At 39.4% G+C, this 17,944-nt stretch overlaps 1 protein-coding gene across 7 annotated transcripts; it reads left to right on the plus strand.

Moving 5' to 3' along the window:
• Positions 1-451: 451 nt before the first annotated feature.
• LOC108320279 (CST complex subunit CTC1) lies at positions 452-16,212 on the plus strand. Of its 7 annotated transcripts, XM_052877768.1 has the most exons (12): positions 452-1,748; positions 2,115-2,233; positions 2,757-2,835; positions 2,934-2,996; positions 3,262-3,459; positions 3,667-3,771; positions 4,108-4,386; positions 14,064-14,155; positions 14,438-14,639; positions 14,725-14,787; positions 15,243-15,508; positions 15,840-16,212. In XM_052877768.1, exons 1-11 carry the CDS (start codon positions 726-728, stop codon positions 15,300-15,302), a joined length of 2,283 nt encoding a protein of 760 aa, XP_052733728.1. In that variant the 5' UTR covers positions 452-725; the 3' UTR covers positions 15,303-15,508; positions 15,840-16,212. The 7 variants fall into 7 exon arrangements, with proteins under 7 accessions (XP_052733728.1, XP_052733726.1, XP_052733727.1 ...); XM_052877766.1 differs by lacking the exons at positions 14,438-14,639; positions 14,725-14,787; positions 15,840-16,212 and adding exons at positions 12,752-13,237; positions 13,343-13,923 and having other exon boundaries at positions 15,243-15,260; XM_052877767.1 differs by lacking the exons at positions 14,725-14,787; positions 15,243-15,508; positions 15,840-16,212 and adding exons at positions 12,752-13,237; positions 13,343-13,923 and having other exon boundaries at positions 14,438-14,451.
• The last annotated feature ends 1,732 nt before the right edge of the window (positions 16,213-17,944 follow it).

A 17,944-nucleotide genomic window follows, 5' to 3' on the forward strand; every position in this document is an offset into this window, starting at 1 on the left:
GTGCCGGGCGACCGCGTATAGGATCGTCCGCCCAACGAAGTGCCCGAGTTGGCCATAGGAAAGACGAACGCCCGTATCACTAGGGCGGGCGCCCATATCACATTGACCGGCCAAATCACTAATCATTGTGGCTCAAGTAAATTGACCTGGTTTAGAGGTAAGTAGGAATTAGAAGCTATTGGGCTGTTTGGGCCGTGATTAACTTTTCACTAATCCCAAGCCCATAGCGAAAACTATAAATACAGGTTCACGGTGAGTGGTAGACAGGTTACATTGAATGCACATTTATTGCTATCCCTTGAGAAAAGCCATCGCTCTGAAACTGACTTTGGCATCGAAGAATCTTTTGCAGGTTTCCACCCCTCCGGATCAAGAGGAAAGTCAAAGTTTGAGAAGAAGACCCGCCGCTAAGATCAGATCGCAGGAGAACTAGAAGGTTTACAACCGCACAGCCCTACACATCCGAAACACTAATCTTTATTTTAACATAAAAAATAATAAAATATTCTACGAAAGTCATGTGTGACGTGGTTGTTTTGAAAAAGAAAAAAAAGAAACAGTTCTTATATCATCACTCTACAACATTTCCCTCCCAAAAACGCTTCTTACATATAAGACTTCTAAGTTTCCACCAATTCGAAAACATGGTTCCCGCCGGTGTTGAAAGCCACCAACACTAGGCGCGCCACCGGTTTCATTCTTCCATCTATCTATCTTTCCCCACAATGGACGACGCAAACGCTACGGTGACGACTCTAGCGGAACTCCTTCAGTCTCCTCGCCCTCTCACTGCCACTGCCCATTCCGTCTTCTCTTCCACGCCCCCGCCGCATCGCTCCACCACCTGCTGTGTCCTTACAGCTCTTCCCCGCTCAACCGTCCTCGTCGGAACCCTAACCCTCCCCGCCCTCTCCGCTCCCTGCTCCTGCCTCCGCTTCTCCGACGCCTCCGCTACCCTCTGCTGCGACCTCCTCCGTTTCCGCCCCGCCGCTCTGAACAGGGAAATACGCGTCACCGCCTGGAATTTCATTCCCTTCAAGCGCCACGGCTGCGATGTCGCCCACGGCCTATTAGAGATTATCAATTGGCGCTTCTCCGGCACCAACCAAGGGTCCAACGCTGGGGATTCGCTTCCGCTGGCGCCGAATTGTGTCCGACAATCCGGTGCCAGAATGAGAAGCCTCCACGGTGTGGTGGAGTCCGTTGGTCCCCTCTTTGTCGTGCAGTGCACCATGGCGGCTAGTACCTCTGGCTTGAATTCAGGCTCTAAGGTGAACCTGCCAGGGTTTTCAGTGCAATTGATGTGTTGTGAGTGTAGGTTTTGTTGTTCCAAGGAGGTTTTGATTGGCAAATTGAATGAGAGTAGGAAGGGACACTCTTTTACCAAAATGGAGATTGTGTATTTTTGTGGCAGTGCTTCCTCTTGGCACCCTGCAATCACCAAGCTAATTGACAAACGCATTGTGGTGTCTGGTTTGAAGAAGAAGCTAGTTTACCTGACGAAGGAGGAGTCTCGAGAGATGTATGTGACTAAAGATGAGTCGGCTCTGCATGTTGGGTCTTGTTCGGAGAAATGCATGCCAAGCCTGAAGAGTGAGATCAAGGGAAAGGGTGAATGTGGTTCTTATATTGGTGTAGTTAAAGGTGCGTACATGCAAGGGATGGTTCTGGAGTTGGACCATGATGTGTGGCTTCTTTTAACTGATCAACTGCATACCTCGATGCATGGTCTGAGAGTTGGCTCCATTGTAAGTGAAGCAAATTTTCTGTTTTCTTGACCTGAGATATCTTTTGGATTGTGAATGTAGCACCATATTGAAGAACACAGATCTTTTTCTCACTGTCAGGATAAATTTCACCTCCTGAGGTATCTATTGGGTTGTAAATGTAGCACCATGTTGAAGAACACATTTTTTTCCCAGACATCCAATAGGATGTGCTCATTTATCACATCTCATTCATTAGTATGATGTGGCAACGGGGTGAATTAATCTTAACTGTCCGTGTAAAAATGTTTTACATTGGGGTGCTTACAAATTGAACTCGTGACCTATATAATCTGTGACCCATTTTGAGTTTTAAGTTTTGACACCAAAAATCATAACCGTTTGCAGTTATCTGTAAGAAATGTGCATATTGTGAATCCGCACTTTTCGTGGACAAAAATAATTATTCTTGGGGCCTGCATCAAGACCAGCATTATTGTGCAATCCTTCTCCCCGTGCCAAACTGTGTATGTATTGCTACTATAAGTGTGCTTGCTTGTGTTCTGTTCAAATTGACATTGCATAAATGCTTAAAGTACGACAGTCTGAAGAAGTTGAGCTTGGGCTAATGCAAGCAACTGCATGTGACTGAAATACTGAAATATGCATGGTCATGTTCTGAATTGTTGTACGTTTTGCATGATACAATATTAGCTGCATATTTTTCAAAAGCTCTCTCAAGAAAGCAGCCAAGAAAAGCAATTGATTTCTTTAACAATTATCCACAAGTTGTTCCTTAAATGTTTCTGACCTATTTGATAAGTCTATTTGCATAATCATATTCTTTGCAGAAAAGTCATGATTCAGTTTAGTATTGCAGGTGTAATGTAGTTTTTCCTTCTGCCGGTATGCTAGGGAAGTTCATTCAGTCGTTACCATTTTCTGCAAGACTCTGGCATTAAATAATTTGATTTACTTTTACTGCAATTGATTTGGAACTTAAGAGTTTTAAAGATTGCTGGAATATATGTCATTCCTTTTTCGTGGCAGGGTATTACTTCTTGTCTCAAGCTTCCGGAAAAAGTTTGATGGTATATTATCTGACAAGGAGATTTTGGGATCAAAACATGTAATCTTCTTCCTTTGATTTTAAGGTGTTCTTACTTTGGCTGAAGCTCTTTGATCTATTCCATTTCTAATGAATTTAATTATGCAAGGTTTTAACAGAAAGAAGGGCTAGTTCAGATGTATGCTAGTTCACTTTTCCCTTGGTCAATATTTCAAACTCAGGTTCGTCAACAAATTGACAGCTGGGAATATTTCGTTGATACCAACTTTCTGCCTTAATTTGGTAATACTGTTTTCTGAAATTGGTATGTTATTTGTGTTTATATTTAATTTTCTTATGATACTTTGTAATGTTTGGATCTAACATGGTCTATATATAGCATATAGGCTTTACTTCATCCGAAAAAAGAATTTTATTGTTATGATTTCATAGAAAGAATTTGTTATTAACCACTGAAGGATAATTACTTCATCTGTTTTATTACAGGTAATACCGATCTCTATCTTCATTTGTCACTGTATACACACCTTGCTAAGAATTATGAAGTCGGAAAATCACTGTAAATTATTGCCTATTGGCAACCAGTTCAGTATTTTATCACGTGAAGCAAGATATAATGGTAGATCACTTAGGAGGATCATTCAAAGTGAAGATGTAGGTGTTGTTTTGCTTGGGTACCTTAAGGTTAGTGGTTCAATTTATCTTTCATTTCCATGCTTGTGAATAAACCACAATTGTCAATGGTTGTTCTTCTTTTTATTCTTTTTAACGTGACATGATTTTCTTTGATCTTTTAAAGGAGACACGGCAAAAATTTAAATGATTCTTGGAGAATGTTGATTACTAATAATTTGGTTATCATGCTTTTGGCTTTTTACTTTGCCTATTCAGGTTGATCCATCGACTAGAAGACTGCATCTGGTTGATGCAACTGGTGGTGTTGATATTGTTATACCAGACCTTCCCTTAACTTGGAACCCCAACGAAATATATGAGGTTTGTTGTCCCATATGTAGTCCATAGTTTCTTAAAGAGGGACTAAAATGAGACTATATATTTTTGAAGGACTAAAATTAAACACTGCCTTTTGCAGACTTAACATTTCTAACCCTTGTAAATTTATGGGTTCAACTGATTTCATAGTTTAGTCGATACTTGTAGCCAAGTATCTAATTTCTTTTACAAGTTGATTTTGTGAGGTTGAGATGACTTTATTAATTATTTTTCTTGACAGTTTGAAAATAGTGTTTAAAAGTTCCTAACTTGATCACAGGTAATTAGGCTGTCCTCAGAATTATGTGTTTAAACTAAACAGTCATTTTGGATTTACAGGTGACGGAATATGAGGTTTTTATGGACAAAATAGACGAACCTGTGGATCAGATTGAAAGGCTTGGGAGTGAGTCATTATCATGTAGAACAATCTTTAATTGCTCCAAAGCAAAAAGAGAATTAAGCACTCCATTTTTTGTTTGCTGTCATTGGAAGAATGTTAAATGCAGAAACATTCCCCTTTACTCATGCATAAATAGTAAGAATGAAAGTGAGACACTAGAGCCTGGATCCTACCATATGCTTAGAGTATCTCACAAATTTCCTCTTCAAGAAAAGGTTTGTTTTTGTTAGATTTAGTCAGAAATTATAGTCATTAATTTCAATATGAACTGCTATCAAATCTTCATTAGAACAGTTACTTGGTAAAAAAAGGAAGTGTAGAGTTAAAGATGAGAAGATTGTGAAGTACCAGCTTAGACTAATGTGTTCCCTTTCAGATTTTATTTCTGGAATTTTAGTTTCTCTGCAAGTTTAATATTATTAACAGACTGGTGGCCTATTATGTTTTAAGTTTTTTTGTATATAACTAATCTTTCTTGGTTATGATAATTTCAAAATCCATATTACGTAATTAAATGCCCTATGGTCAGTTGAGATTCTTTAAAATCTTATTAAGGACACAATATGTAGAAAACTTAAGATTTATGAATTCTGAGTGGAATGAAGAAATTTCCTATATTATAGTTTCCTTGATCCAGTAAATGTCAAATTTACCCATTAGTACTAAACAGCATAGACGTGAGTTTTTCTTAATTCTGATTTTTCATAGGGAGTTAGAATCCTAAATTCGTCAAAGACTACAAATTCCTAACCCTAGTTACTAGGTGGGAGCTGGAGATGTCTTTTTGTCTCTAGCTTGATCCCGCGAGTGAAAAAAAAATTAGTTTTGACTTGAAGCATCAAACATGGTCATAAAGACATGCTGGCTCAAACCCTATGCTTAGTTTATAATTTAACTAGCACATAGGAAATAGAAACTGCCAGATTTGAAGTCCTGACCTCTGTTTTTGTTAGGTTCCTAAGTTTGAAACCTAACTAAAACAATCACTCACACTCACAATCGAGAATTAACACTGTAAAAAAGAATGGTTTATGTATTGATATTGAAAGACTTAAGATTGAAACTGTAAAATAATTCTAGAGGGCTTGATTGATCCCTCTCACAATCTTCTATTTATAAGAATAAATTGATACACAAATACATGATAAATAGGGTAACCCTAGACACAATATAATCATGATAAATAGGGTAATCCTAGACATAATATAATCATGATAAATAGGGTAACCCTTGACACACTATAATGATGATAAAATAGGATAAATATCCTAACACTCCCCCTCAAGCTGGAGCATACAAATTGTATGTACCAAGCTTGGAACAAATAAACTCAATCCGAGGACCCCTTAATGACTTGGTCAATACATCTGCGAGTTGATCGTTTGACCCAATAAACTCAGTACATATTTCTTTGGTCAACAACTTTTCACGAACAAAATGACAATCAATTTCTATATGTTTAGTCCTCTCGTGAAACACTGGATTTGATGCAATGTGGAGAGCAGCTTGATTGTCGCAATGCATCTTCATAGTATGGATGTCACAAAATTTAACCTCTTGAAGGAATTGTTTCACCCATATAAGTTCACATGTTAGTGATGCCATTGCCCTATACTCGGCTTCCGCGGTTGATCGAGCTACTACATTCTGTTTCTTACTTTTCCATGAAATAATGTTTCCTCCCAGAAAAACACAATATCCTGTTGTAGACCGTCTATCAATAGGTGAACCTGCCCAATCTGCATCACAATACCCAGAGACATGAATGCTTCCTTTATCTTCATATAACAATCCTTGCCCGGGAGCCTTATTTACATACCTTAGAATGCGAATGAGAGCATTCCAATGGTCAATACATGGAGCCTGCATGAACTGACTAACCACTCCAACTGCAAAGGATAGATCTGGCCTTGTAATAGTGAGATAAATCAGTTTGCCAACCAGCCTCCTATACCTCTCTGGATCGGAGAATAATTCACCTTCTTCTGTCCTTAATTTCTGGTTTGGGTCCATGGGACTGTCTACCGGTCTACAATCAATCATGCCTGTTTCTTGTAATATATCAAGAGCATACTTCCTTTGGGAGATTACAACTCCATCTTTTGATTGCGCTACTTCAATGCCTAAGAAATATTTGAGACTTCCAAGATCCTTGGTTTGAAAATGTCTACACAAGTACTCTTTTAGTTGAGATATTCCAACAGCATCATTTCCTATAATGACAATATCATCAACATATACTATTAAGTAAACACATTTCCCGAGAGAAGAATGACAATAAAAAACTGAATGGTCTGCTTCACTGCGTTTTAGCCCAAATTTTTGAACAATGGAGCTAAACTTTCCAAACCAAGCACGTGGGGATTGCTTGAGGCCATATAGAGATCGATGCAATTTGCATACCATACCAGACTCCCCCTGAGCAACAAACCCTGGAGGTTGCTCCATATAAACTTCTTCCTCAAGATCACCATGTAGGAAGGCATTCTTGATATCCAATTGATGAAGTGGCTAGTGACGAATGGCTGCCATGGCAAAGAAGAGACGAATAGTAGTCATCTTGGCTACAGGAGAGAAAGTGTCACAATAATCAAGACCATAAACCTGAGTGTAACCTTTTGCAACAAGCCGAGCTTTGAGCCGATCAATTTCACCATCAGGGCCAACTTTAACTGCATACACCCATCGACAACCAACCGCCTTTTTTCCTGGGGGAAGGGGCACCAGCTCCCAAGTATTACTGTGGTCAAGAGCCTGCATTTCTGCAATCATAGCTTGTCGCCATCCAGGATGATCAAGTGCTTCTTTCACATTCTTGGGTATAACAACAGAGGACACTGAGGATAAAAGAGAAAAATAGGAGGGCGACAATCGATGATAGCTTAGAAAATTATAAATGGGATGAGGGTTCCGAGTGGAACGAGTACCTTTTCTGAGGGCAATAGGCCATGCTGAATCATTTGCACCAGGAGGCGTGGGAGGAGGTGACGAGGGAGAAGAATCTGAAGTAGGAGATTCACCATTGTCTTGGGGAGGTGGACTATCCATTGGGGCCCTGTGTGGGATGATCTCAGTATGTGGAGAAACAGGTGTAGAAGGATTGTGATCATGACTGGGAATGACAGAGACAGTGGAGCTATTTGACTCAACCATTGGAATAGGAAGGACCTGCTGGAGGATAGAAACATCCTGAACAGATGGAGAGAAGTAAGGAGTCTGTTCAAAGAATGTGACATTGGCAGACATGTAATACTTCTTAGTTTCAGGAGAGTAACACCGATATCCTTTTTGAAGTCGAGAATAGCCTAAGAAGACACATTTGAGAGCGCGAGCGGAGAGTTTGTCTAGACCTGGAGACATGTCATGAACAAAACATACACAGCCAAACACTCGGGGAGATGTATGAAAGAGAGGATCATTAGGAAACAAAATGGAGAAAGGGACTTTATTATCAAGAGAGGAGGAGGGCATCCTATTAATAAGATAACATGCAGTTAAGATGGCATCCCCCCAGTGATGGACAGGAATATGGGCACCAAGCAAAAGGGTACGAGCAGTTTCAACCAAGTGTCTATTTTTTCGTTCTGCTATACCATTTTGCTGTGGTGTATGAGGACAAGTAGACTGATGTAAGATACCATGGGAACTCAAGATGGCAGAAAAGGAGGATGAAAAATACTCTTTGGCATTATCACTTCTTAATATTTTGATTACTTGACCAAATTGATTCTTGATTTCATTCAAAAAGGATGTAAAGATAGCTAACAATTCAGAACGATTTTTCATAAGATAAACCCAAGTACATCTTGAATATTCATCAATAAAGGTAACAAAATATCTATAACCAAAGGAGGAGATACGACTAGGTCCCCATATATCAGAATGGATGATGGAAAAACTAGAATTACATATTGATTGAGACCTTTTAGGAAAGGAAGATCTAACATGTTTTCCTAATTGACATGACTCACATTCTAAGGTTTGGAGACCACTAAGTTCAGGACACATCTTTTTTAATTTGGACAAATGAGGATGGCCAAGTCGATCATGTAGCACTTTAGGATTAAGAGCAGCAACACAAGACACCCTTGGACGAGATCCAAAATGGTATAATCCGCCAGCTTCATATCCTTCTCCAATCTGTCTCCCCGAACCACGCTCCTGTATAACAAAAGATTTATGATCAAAGGTTATTGAACAATTTAACATTTTAGTCAACTGGCTTAAGGAAATTAAATTAAAAGGACAATTAGGGACAAAAAGGACTGAGTTGAGATTGAGGGAGGGAGACAAAGAAACATGACCGACTCCTTTGGAAGAAGTTTTAGATCCATTTGCAAGGGTTATGAAATGAGGTTTTTCTCGAAAGGAAATAGATGAGAACAAAGAGGTATTACCAGAAATGTGATCAGAAGCACCTGAGTCAATTACCCATGAATTTTGACATTCCATAGATTGAGAAACGCAGGCTGTTGATGTATTGGGAGATTGAGATGGTTGTGCCAAGCTGTTAGACTTTAACCTTAAATACTCTTGATATTCATCCTCAGAAAACATAGAAGTAGAGGTTTCAGTTTTCAAAGTGGAAGTTTCAGTCTTCGAAATATTGGCGGTTTTGGAAGGGAAACCATGTAAGGAGTAGCAATTCTCTTGAGTATGACCCATCCTTTTACAATATGTGCATTGAGTACGTCCCCGACCTCCTCGTCCTCCTCCTCTAGTGCCACATCCTCCTCTTCCTCGTGTGGCAACCATGACAGATGGTTCCACTAGTTCATGCGCTTCTTGAGTTTGAGATACCGGGACACGCAGAAGGCGAGTGGTCAATGTTTCCATAGAGGGGACCTCATGACTAGTTAGAAGTTGATCTCTGAGATGATCAAAATCGGGATGTAGGGCACGAAGGATCAACACCATGTAGAATTTGTCTAGTTTCTTTTTTATATCCTCTAATGGATCTACTTCCAAAAACATCCTAAGTTCTTCGACAGCAGATTGGGCTTCAGTCATGAAGGACACCATATCATGGTCTGCCATTTTAAGAGATGCAAGTTTATTCGTAGTGTCATAGAGACGTTGAATATCGTTGGCATAAATGCTTTGGGCTTTCTTCCAAAAGGAGTGACAAGTTTTGAAAGCCCTCAAAGATACAAAAAGTTTGGGTTCCACTGATTGCCATAACAGGGCACACAACTGGAAATCTGCTTGTTTCCACTGATCAGCTTTTTCAGTAGGCACATGGCTTCCATCTCGCTCAAGGTGGTCATAATGCCCTTGGCCAAGGAACCACATTTCAACGGCAGCAGACCATGATAGATAATTTTTTCCATTTAGCTTCTCGGAGGTAATTGATGGACTTCCAGAGAAGGAAAGAGTACTGCCAGACGCCATTTCTGAAGAAGACGAATAGTACTAACGAAGAACAAGAAAACCCTAAGGGTTTAGACGAAGGAAACTTTGACAGTGATGGACGACGGTGGCCGGCAATGGCGGGCGGTGGCCGGCGGTGACGGTGGCCGGAGACGGTGGCCGGACGGTGGCCGGCGACGGCCGACGATGGCCGACGGTTGACGGTGGCCGGCGGCGGGCAGCGGCGGGCGACAAAGAACTGTGGCGCCGGACAAATATATATTACGAGACAGAAACCAGAGCGGGATCGACCCGCTCTGATACCAACTTAAGATTGAAACTGTAAAATAATTCTAGAGGGCTTGATTGATCCCTCTCACAATCTTCTATTTATAAGAATAAATTGATACACAAATACATGATAAATAGGGTAACCCTAGACACAATATAATCATGATAAATAGGGTAATCCTAGACATAATATAATCATGATAAATAGGGTAACCCTTGACACACTATAATGATGATAAAATAGGATAAATATCCTAACAGAAAGAAAGTACACAGATAGCGCTAATGGAGGCCTAATCCCCTTCACAAGGTCCAAGACCTGTCTATACAAAACAATACTCAAAGTTGTCCTCTCTACCAGACCCCCCTTGCCTTCTTATAGCGGCAACCCACTTCTAACTACCTAACGCAATAAATTCCTAAACTGTTTTCTCTCCCCTACATCTATTACCTATTATAACCTCTCATATTAGATCCTATCATTACACCCCGCTTCTAAACAACCTTGTCCTCAAGGTTGGAATCGTGAAATTTGATCTCCTAGCTCCTCTTCATTATCGTGTAATCATATGAAGGGAACCCTCTGGCAACTGCCCTCCAATTCAGGTCTCGAGGTTTGGGTGGTGGCAATTCCTCCTCCAATAACTTCCATTCTTCTTGGATTTTATTAGCTTCCAGCATTTTGGTCACCTCTTTTCCAGAATCATAAGCCTTGAGGATATGGTCTTCGATGTCTTTCAATGCTTCAAACAACTCTCTTCCCTCTGCAGGTGTATCAAGAACGACAAGGCCCTTTTCTTGTTCGCTGGTCCACCTCTTCACAGAATCCATCCTTCTTTCCCGGGCATTGATTCTTCCATCCACCTTTCCCTCCCCAGCCTTCATTCTAATTCTAAGACTGTATGGCCAATGACTGGGAGACCGTTTTGATTGTAAGACCGTTCGGCCTTTGACTGTAACTGTAAGACCGTTCGGTTCTGGCCGTCCTCTCACGTTCGGATTCGGCGGTTCTCTCCCGTTCGGGTCCAACAGTCCTCTTCCGTGCGAATCTGGCAGTCCTCTCCTGTTCGGATCCGGCCATCCTCTCCTGTTTAGATCCGGCAGATTTCAGGTGTTCAGTACTGACCCCACACTCTCGGCGGCTCATGATCTACCTGGGTGATTGGCATCGGATCGCTCGGCGACTCCCGATTTGCCTGGGTGATTGATCTCTGACCGCTTGGCGACTTCCGATCTTCCTGGGTGATTGGCCTCGAATCGTTCGGCGACTCCCGATCGGCCTGGGTTATAGCGATTGGCCTCAGATCGCTCGACAACTCTCGATCGGCCTGGGTCATAGCGATTGGCCTCGGACAGTGTCACCTCTCCGCTCCTTCGTCCCCAAGACGACTGGTCTTCAATGGCGTTGAACTGTTCAGTGACTCCCTGGAACTCCTCAACATCCCTTGCGATCCGCATCGCCACCATCCATTCCTGCGAGTCATGCTGTCAGACTTGATTCCGGATGTCCTCTTGCAATCCAGCAAGAAAATATCCTAACAGCTGCTCGTCCCGCACCCTCTTCGTTCGACCCGCCAATATCTTGAAGTCTTGTACATACTCGTCCATCGTCCCCGTCTGTCTCGATGCCATCAACCGCTCAACAATGGTTCCAAACCTTACCACCAACGCATCCTTCAATCCTGCTCAAGAATGGTTCTTGGCCTTCTCCCTCCAAAATCAGAACCAATACCCCACACTTCCCTCCATGCTAATGTACGCTAATCGTACCTTCTCGTCCTCCGATGCCCCTTGTAACTCGAAAAATTTCTTTGCGCTATTGATCCAGTTTAACGGATTCGATCCCCTCGAAGACGGGTAGCTCCACCCGTTTTTGCTAGTTGTTTTGCCCCTCGGTATGTTCACCATCCTTTCCTCCTTCGTCTTCCCGCCTCGCCCTCCGACGCTGGTTGATGGACGCTTGGCTCCCATTTGCGTGTCCATCCTAGTTCCTGTTTCGTCCACCCAACATTTGCATGATTTCTTGTAAGTCTTGATGCATCACGGCCATTTCTTGCCGTATTTCTTGCATATTTCTTTTCCATTTTGCCATGCTCCTTTCGCTAGTCCTCCTCTCCTAGGTATTGTCTTTTCCTTCCCTCACGCTTATCCTCCCTTCGATTCTATTCTCCAAAGCGGTAGCTTGCCCACCGTCTTGCTCTGCCTTTAATTGGATACGGCAGGTCCCTCCCAAGCGTATCCGGCGGGTCGGACCAATTGTTAGGTTCCTTAGTTTGAAACCTAACTAAAACAATCACTCACACACTCACAATCGAGAATTAACACTGTAAAAAAGAATGGTTTATGTATTGATACTGAAAGAAAGTACACAGATAGCGCTAATGGAGGCCTAATCCCCCTCTTAGCTCTAACGGAGGCCTAATCCCCCTCACAAGGTCCAAGACCTGTCTATACAAAAGAATACTCAAAGTTGTCCTCTCTACTAGACCCCCCTTGCCTTCTTATAGCGGCAACCCACTTCTAACTACCCAACGCAATTAATTCCTAAACTGTTTTCTCTCCCCTGCATCTATTACCTATTATAACCTCTCATATTAGATCCTATCAGTTTTGGTGTCATGTCAATTATCAAGGATTAAGAGGTTAAGCTATTACGCGTGCTTAAGAGTGAATTTTTATATTTAAGGACAATATACAGAATACCTTAATGCAATAATGTACTCTGAAAATCAATGTTGTATGAGTACAATGCTGTTTAGTTGCTTGCAGATCAATGTAAAAGACTTGCTGAAGTATTTTGATGTGATAAAGGAGGAGCTTTTTTGTTATTAATCTTACATGTGGAGCATTATGCATCCTAAAGTGTTCCATGGATGTAAAATATCCATACTCTTTTTCAACAATTCTACTCTGCTAAGGCCCCCATTTCAATTATTGCAGTACTCTAATAAAGCAGGATGTATCAAGTCAAGTACTTTTGTTGAAGCCATGCTTTTTCCATTTATTTTATTGTTTGATTGGAAGAGTGGAATTGCTCGTCCATGCAACGCTTCTTGGGACAAGACAAAGGAACTTTCAAAATCTTGTCTGAGTGGTAATAATGAATATAAATTTTCCAATAAGAGGCAGAAACTTGTTAAGGAATCAGTAAGTTCATCAAAGGAGGAATTTCACACTTCCATATATGAGCTGAGTGCTTGTTCTAATTCTTCCAGGAAACCAGAAGAGAACAGAAAATGTGTCAACATGAGATCTTCTCATGATTTATCTTGTCTGGTTACTTTTAAATGCCTCCAAAGTGAGAATGAGGTTTGCCCAGCTATCTTGCGTTCTGCGTTACCTATGAAAGATGCAAGCTTAAATTCAAAACCTTCTTCAAGGAAAATTTTGCTAGAGTTCTCATCAGATAGATTTTTAAAGTACCAGGTATATCTTATTGTCCTTGGCCTGCCTACCAAGGATAGTAGGTATTAATTGATTTTATATAGTAGTGCAAACCCAAGTATTAATTTACTATCTACTACATTTCAGTTGTTGCAGATTGGTGATTATTACATCATAGATAATAAGAGAAGGGATATCTCTGGAAGTACAAAAGATGTTGACTTTGGTAGGAGTGACAGTGTTAAATTACTTATTGATTCCAGAAAACGTATTTGGAGCCTTTCATTTATTTATGATGAGAACCTTTCTGATCATCTATCAGAATATACATCTGCAAAAGATTCTTTATCTCCTTCGGCTGATGGAGTTTCATCTAATCATCAAAAACTTCTGCCGAGGTCCAATAGTGAACCTTCCAGTGTCAGTTCAGATGTTTGCCTATATCTCCCCATCAGTCTTGCAGATGTCTTTGAGGATAATGTTATGGAATTGGAAGATAGTCGAAGCTTGCAGTCTGTAATATCAGAAGATAGTGCTAACCTTTCTTTAGGTACTGGGACTTCAGAGGATAGACCTAAATCTTGTTTTGGAACTCAGATCAAACAGCCTGTTCCCTGAGGGCAATTTGATGTCTCTTGAGGGAAATGTGATTGAAATTCATAAAACTGGCTCTGGTTTCTTCAGTTCATGCTCAAGTGGTGCAAACGTTGATTCTCTTCAGTTGAAAGGTCTCGTTGGGACTAGAAGCAATTTCTGCATTCACGTTTTAGTGCATCACCATATTGTAACTGGAATCTTATTCTATATTTATCTTCATATTTTCTGTGCTTATTTTGCAACATAATCTTGTTAGTTTATTTCTTATTAGGTGAATATTTGTGGTTCTGTAAATAAACATACTTTCCCTATTGGATTTGGACCTGGTGTAACTGCAGTATTTCATCGAATTCTCTATGCAAGGTATGCATTTGATTATCCGCGACAAGAAATAATTGGAAACCAGTTTTTGTTTCACTGCACTGTTAAAGAAATAATAGTAATATTGACAGTGGTGAACTGCTCTGTAAAATAAAATCCATTGACGAGTGTGTTGCATGTGTTCTTTATGCCAATCTGTTCTGTATACATAATTTTACTCTTCCATTTTACCATATGCATTTATATGAAGGAATATCCTCCCATTTATTATGTGAAATGACTTTAATTTTCAGCATGATTGATTCCTTGTCTTCTGCTCTGTAGGGCACAAAATAAATTTATGTTGCTGCCTGTGTCATTTATTGTAATAAAATCCATAAAAGTATGTGATAAACAATGCGGTGACAGGCCCTCTGTTTTAAGCTCTACTAAAGATGCCGATGATGCATCTCGAGAGTATATCTCTTGTTTGATCTCTGAATTGCCTCAGGGCTTGACCCACAAGAAAATAGTGCATCGATGCAGGGTAAATTGATTTTACATTTATCCATCAAATATTTGTGCTCTCATTCTCATAGAACATTGTTTTTTATGCTGTCATTTGCGAACAGGTGGTTGCAGTCCTTGTTTTAGTTATAGAGAGAAAGACCACAAATTTTATTGCAGAAACAAAAGTTAATGCTCAAGGGACTCTTTTGGACATTCCACTTGCTTGTTTTTTGTTGGTTAAGTTATGTGTAAATGCTACTCAAGAAAAGTCATCTATAATCACTTTCTTTTTCTTGCATGTGCATGTATTGTTGGTCGAATATGGTTTAACTGACAGTTGTTTTACTTGGTGTTTTATACATTATAAACATCTTTTAAATATTTTATATAATAATTCCACATAATTTGTCTACTTTTTATGGCTTGGGTGAGTTTCTGTTTCCTAACTTCTATTTAGTTTGTGTTCCTCTATCATTTCTGACATGGACTCCTTGTTTGATTATTGCGTTATGCCCATATCTATTAGTATTCACTTGGCAATATTCTTATATAAGTTGTATTTATATGTTGGGCTGTAGCAAATTTTGTAGGAAACAAACTTTCCCGTGACCATTTTTTTTATGGTATTTTATTCTTGCAGAAGATGGATCATCATCATGTTGTTGCTGGGCTAGTGCTGAAAGGGCAGCAACTTTGTTGAGACTACGTGAAGAACTAACCACATCCCATCATCTAGGGAGAATTTTGAAAAAGCACAAAAAAATTACAGTGAAAAGCCATGGATTATCTGTTGATTCTCCTTGCCAAGATAATATTTTTACAGTTGCTTCTGGGAATGCTCTTTGCAGTTCCGACGAAAACATCCTCAAGTTCATTTTATGCAATGCATGCATCGGAGGAATATGGGTGAGTTATCATATATTGATTGGAAGTAGTCAGACATGATTAGTTTATCATGAAGATCTTGGAGAGTAGAGTAATATTAAGACTGGTATATTGTGTCGATTTTATCAAAAAAACTACATTCTTCAGAGGCAAAAGTAGAAGAAAACCTTCATTTGTTAATGAGTAATATTAAGTTTGGTGACGTAATAATTGTGACATTCTGTGATTTGTTGCTCACAGCTTGCTCCCCTTGTTTATAAGTAGATATATTTTGCATCCGGCCTCATATCATTTCAGTTTCTTTGGCTCTTACGGAGTTTACTAATTAAGGCTTTTAACCTGACATGAGCAGAATGTTGTTGCTGGTGGGATGGATGCAGAGGAAACAAGACAGTTGGGAGAGGAATACCTCACAGAAATGCTGAATGTGCATAACATGCGGAATATGTGGGCCGAAGAAGTCTCTTACCCACGCACTCGGGCTGAAGCAAGACATATGATTCAGGAACTTCTGAAAAATTAATGCCTATGGTCAGACATGTATTTCTATGTAAAAATTAGCAGAAGTAGCATGCTGAAATAGGTCTTGTAATTAGATCGTGTTCGGTCGACCTCTTCTGGGCTTCTCTTTTATGTAAAAAAAAAAAGATATACCAAACATTTTTTGAAAAACTTGTTAGAGTTTAGTTTCATCTATATAAAAGGAGAAAAGTATTTGAATAGTATTTCAAATTATGTAATAAAAAGAAAGATAAATATATATATAAATTTTAGTTTGTCCTAATTATAGAATGCAAGGAAACAAATTAATGTAAATAATCTGTTCTAATTAGGTAAATTAAAGAGGTGTGTTAGAGTTTAATACATTCATACTCAAGGTAAATTTAGGAACAAGAATAACATTGCTCCTTGAAGTTATTGATATATTCTAACGCAAATTTAAGTAGAATCAAATTCAACCACGACATGCACGTCAAGTCAATTTCATCAATGAGCAGTCACACATTCAAGATAACTTGTTCATGGTCATTCAAGCATTTACTTTTTGTTCAAAAGACTTGGTGTTTTAGCCTGCCTCGCCCCTGACGCGTAGATCCTCTAATATGTTATCTTCATGTTGCGGCAGCTAAAAGATCCAAATTGATGACCAAGTTGAAATGGGAATTTTTGTAGACTATGATGCAAGTTCTAAAGGCTATAGATTCTACAAGTAAAAAAAAGATTGTTATTAACATGGATATTCAATTTGGCAAGAATGCGTACAAAGATTGGAAAAGTAACCAAGCTTAGGACAAGTAAACTTGTCTTGATGGACATAATCTGTTTCAATTTTAATGAAAAATTCTACATTAACTAGATACAGGTATAGATAATACTTTTTTTTTTATTAAATTGGGGATAAGACGAGTATGCATATATTTGTCCTGTTACTATTCCCATTTTAGGCTTTGTCCCTGTTCCATGCCCGTTTTTGTTTTAAATATTAAAAATTAATAATTTATTTGGTAACATATCAAACTTCTCTCCAATGTTCTCTCTTTTGTTTACACTAAGTTGCATTTAATTTGGAAAGCCCTTATGTTTTTCTTTTGTCATATGACTTTTCATTCTTTCTCTCAATTGTTACTCGACTTCTTCAATATTGGCAAAGTGCACTCATATTCCCTAGATATTTTTTTCCCTTATTACAATCTTCATTACACATTTTGTTTTATTTACACAATTTCATTCAAATGATGTATGCATTTTAGAAAATACAAACACCAATTTCTATAAATCAAATAGTCTTTTAGACACACATTTGATTAATATTTTTGTTTATTATCTATTCTTTTCACAGGAAAATATTTCAACTCCAACTCTTCAATTAAGTAAATTCTTAGGATGTGCACGATTTTTACATTGAGTCATTAATAATATTATATTCTCATTGTTGTTATTTTTATTTTTTTTAAACAAAAATTATTTAATTAATATTTAAAATAGTAAGAGAGCAAGTACAACTATACTTTTAATCTAATGGGACGAGGACGAGACAAAAGTTTCTTACCCATTAAGTATATGCATGTGTAACACATGCAGCAGGGCATGACCGTTCGGTTGCACACAATGGTCGCGTGTCTGATGTTGCATCGAATGACTTAGTATCAAACACCGAACGACAAATGACCTTGGCACCAAACGATATCATGTCAAGTAGAGAGGAAGGAAGAGGAATTCTGCACCGAACGACAGAAGACCTTTACACCAAACGGTATAATGTCAAGTAGAGAGGAAGGAAGGGGAATTCTGCACCGAACGGCAGAGGACCGTTGCACCGAACGATAGAGGACCTTTGCACCGAACGACATCTTGTCAAGTAGAGAGGAAGGAAGGGAAATGCGTAGAGGAACACGTTAGAGGAGGGAGAATATAAAATGGCATGATTTCATTTTGGGATAGTGGGTGGAATGTTGC

The sequence above is a fragment of the Vigna angularis genome, chromosome 5 (genome assembly GCF_016808095.1).
Source record: "Vigna angularis cultivar LongXiaoDou No.4 chromosome 5, ASM1680809v1, whole genome shotgun sequence".
Taxonomy (NCBI): Eukaryota; Viridiplantae; Streptophyta; class Magnoliopsida; order Fabales; family Fabaceae; genus Vigna; species Vigna angularis.

What these genes read in the sequence shown, in the direction of transcription:
- LOC108320279 (XM_052877764.1), top strand. Translation starts at nt 726, where the DNA reads ATGGACGACGCAAACGCTACGGTGACGACTCTAGCGGAACTCCTTCAG. An exon ending in ACCCCAACGAAATATATGAG is followed by an intron (nt 3,772 to 4,107) that starts GTTTGTTGTCCC and finishes TTGGATTTACAG; the next exon opens with GTGACGGAATATGAGGTTTT. An exon ending in ATAGATTTTTAAAGTACCAG is followed by an intron (nt 13,238 to 13,342) that starts GTATATCTTATT and finishes ACTACATTTCAG; the next exon opens with TTGTTGCAGATTGGTGATTA.